Genomic DNA, 2,388 nt, shown 5'->3' with positions numbered 1-2,388 from the left:
TATATATATATATATAATAATATATAATATATATATACTATATATATATAGAGTAATATATACTATATATATATATATATATATATATATATATATATTTGTTAGAAATATATAAATACTATATATATATATATGCGTAGAAGGCGAGATATAGTACTACAGAGGATATATGCGTGTCATAGGTGTGATTGCCTACACTGTTTTCTTCTCTGTGTGTGTGTGTGTTGGTGTGTGTGTGTGTGTGTGTACGTGTGTGCGTGTGTGTGTGTGCGTGTTTTGGTTGTGTGTGTGTGTGTGTGTGTGTGTGTGTGTGCGTGTGAGTGTGTGCGTGTGTGCGTGTGTGCGTGTGTGCGTGTGTGCGTGTGTTTGTGACCAAATCTATCACAAGCGACAATTGAGTTCAAATTCTATCAGTTACGTCAAATTGGGCACGAACGTCTCTCAGATTGGTAAAATCATATACCTCAACCTCCAGATGAATTTTGTGATAGTTACTGTCACCAGTAATCGTCTTTGTCCATCCTGGTAAGGCCACAACATCAGGGCGATGATCTACTGAATTTGTCATAACTTCACTCGAATTGCGATGTAGTATATTTTTACGAATAGTGACAATAGTCTTGACGGCTGAAACTGTTTAAAAATAGAAGCCATGAGACCATGATCCTCTCTCTTTCTCTAAAATAGAGAGAGACGACAACAGAGTTGAGAGAAGTAGTAGCAATTGAAATACATTACGGCTGACGCTAAAATCCGGGGCAATCCCGATGGGACAAGTCATCCAAAGATGTAAATATGTATTTACTGACGTAGTAGTAGTGTTGTCAACGATTTTCGTGAACGATTTTAAGATAAAACCCAAGAAATTAGAACTATTTTTTTTTAAATAAAACAATAGAACTCGTAGTATAAAAGTTGTGGGGAAAAGCCAATAACTTGCGAAACATTACTACCCTGTGGCTGGGAGTATTTATTTACTCGCGGGGCGGTAAATATGAGCTGAGCTCGGTCTATTTTTAAACAATTAAATAAATACATATGCCGATTTTAAACAAAACCCGGTAAAAGATATTTTCTATGATCAGTCTGATCAGCTCGCTCGATCTTTTCATATACTACGTTGCAACCTAGCTACGATGCGCTATAACAGCGCTGCAATATTTATTTAGGTTGGGATGGATATTTGCGAAGCGCTACATGTGCCTATGTATGTGTGCATTATCAGCGTGTATGTACGTGTGCAATATCCACGTGTATGTACGTGTGCGTGTATTTTGCTATGTATGTGTGCGTTATCCGTGTGTATGTACGTGTGCGTGTATTTTGCTACGTATAAGTGCGTGTGCTTGTATGCAGTGTGCTTTATCTAAGTGTGAGTACGTATGCATATATTTTTCTATGTATGTGTGCGTGTGTTTGTATGCAGTGCGTTATCCGCGTGTATGTACGTATGCGTATAGTTTTTTTATGTATTTGTACGTGTAGTTTTTTTATGTATCTGTACGTGTGCTTGTATATATGCAGTGCGTTACCTGCGTGTATGTACGTATGCGTGTATTCTTCTATATACCGCAGTGTACGTGTGCTTGTATGCATTTTGTTTCTTTTGTATTTTTTGTGTACACTGTATGAGTGTATTCATTTTGTTTGTGTACACCGTATGTGCGTGTGCTTGTTTTCGTACACCGTTTGCGTGCATTTTATTATATACGGGTGTTGTATGCATTTTATCTTGTATTTTTTGGATATCTTGAATATGCCAGGATACACCAAGCATTCATACAGTGGCCCATACTTAAATAGACTGTTACCAAGCTTAATTTCAAGTGGATTTGAATTTCTATTGTTAGGTGTGCATTCAAGCTTGTTACTGATTGGTCAAATCCTATATTCGTTCTGACAACATCAAAATTTACATTGTTAGGGTACCGATTGGCATAGTATGTTTTCAGTGTTCATTTCATAGAGAATTACATACACAGATACAACATTATACATGAACGTGTGTATATAGTGATAAATAATATGTATATAACTATATATAAAGGTTCACACTTTATTTCAGTGTGTGTAGTTCGTTAATATGGCTGGAGCAATGGTACCAGCGCTTGCTCTGTCCCTCAGCTTAGTGGTCAAGTATAGTGAGGGTCAACTAAGTGCTTTCGATATAAACCATGACGAGGATATCGAGGGAGGTAGTGATGATGAGGTTGAGGAGACAGATGAAGCGGCTGAGTTAGATCCGGACGCAACCTTGGAAATCACGGACAAAGTGTTCTTATCCATCGATAGTGCCAAAGGGTTCGGTACAAACCTAAAACCTACCGCAATCAGTTCGGCGAATATATTCAACTTGCAGATATAGTCAGCGCATAACACACAGAGATT

The 2,388-nt window shown here is 37.6% G+C and overlaps 2 protein-coding genes across 2 annotated transcripts in view; one reads left to right on the top strand and one right to left on the bottom strand.

Annotated features, from left to right (window-relative positions):
- SARC_07128 (hypothetical protein) overlaps positions 1-757 on the bottom strand; it is a 3,753-nt gene extending 2,996 nt beyond the window's left edge. The window contains exon 1 of the mRNA XM_014298933.1: positions 464-757. Coding sequence (XP_014154408.1) covers positions 464-568 — 105 coding nt within the window. The 5' untranslated portion in view covers positions 569-757. The remainder of the gene's footprint in view (positions 1-463) is intronic.
- Positions 758-2,083: 1,326 nt separating this feature from the next.
- On the top strand, positions 2,084-2,306 carry SARC_07127 (hypothetical protein; the record flags this gene model as incomplete). The annotated part of the gene is made up of 1 exon (XM_014298932.1): positions 2,084-2,306. A coding segment is annotated over one exon (223 nt), but the record flags the coding sequence as incomplete, so codon positions are not given.
- Positions 2,307-2,388: the final 82 nt, after the last annotated feature.

The sequence above is a fragment of the Sphaeroforma arctica genome (genome assembly GCF_001186125.1).
Source record: "Sphaeroforma arctica JP610 unplaced genomic scaffold supercont1.545, whole genome shotgun sequence".
NCBI classification, from domain to species: domain Eukaryota; class Ichthyosporea; order Ichthyophonida; genus Sphaeroforma; species Sphaeroforma arctica.
The sequence above is the reverse complement of the archived record's forward strand: the minus strand, read 5'-3'. Positions and strand labels throughout refer to the sequence as shown.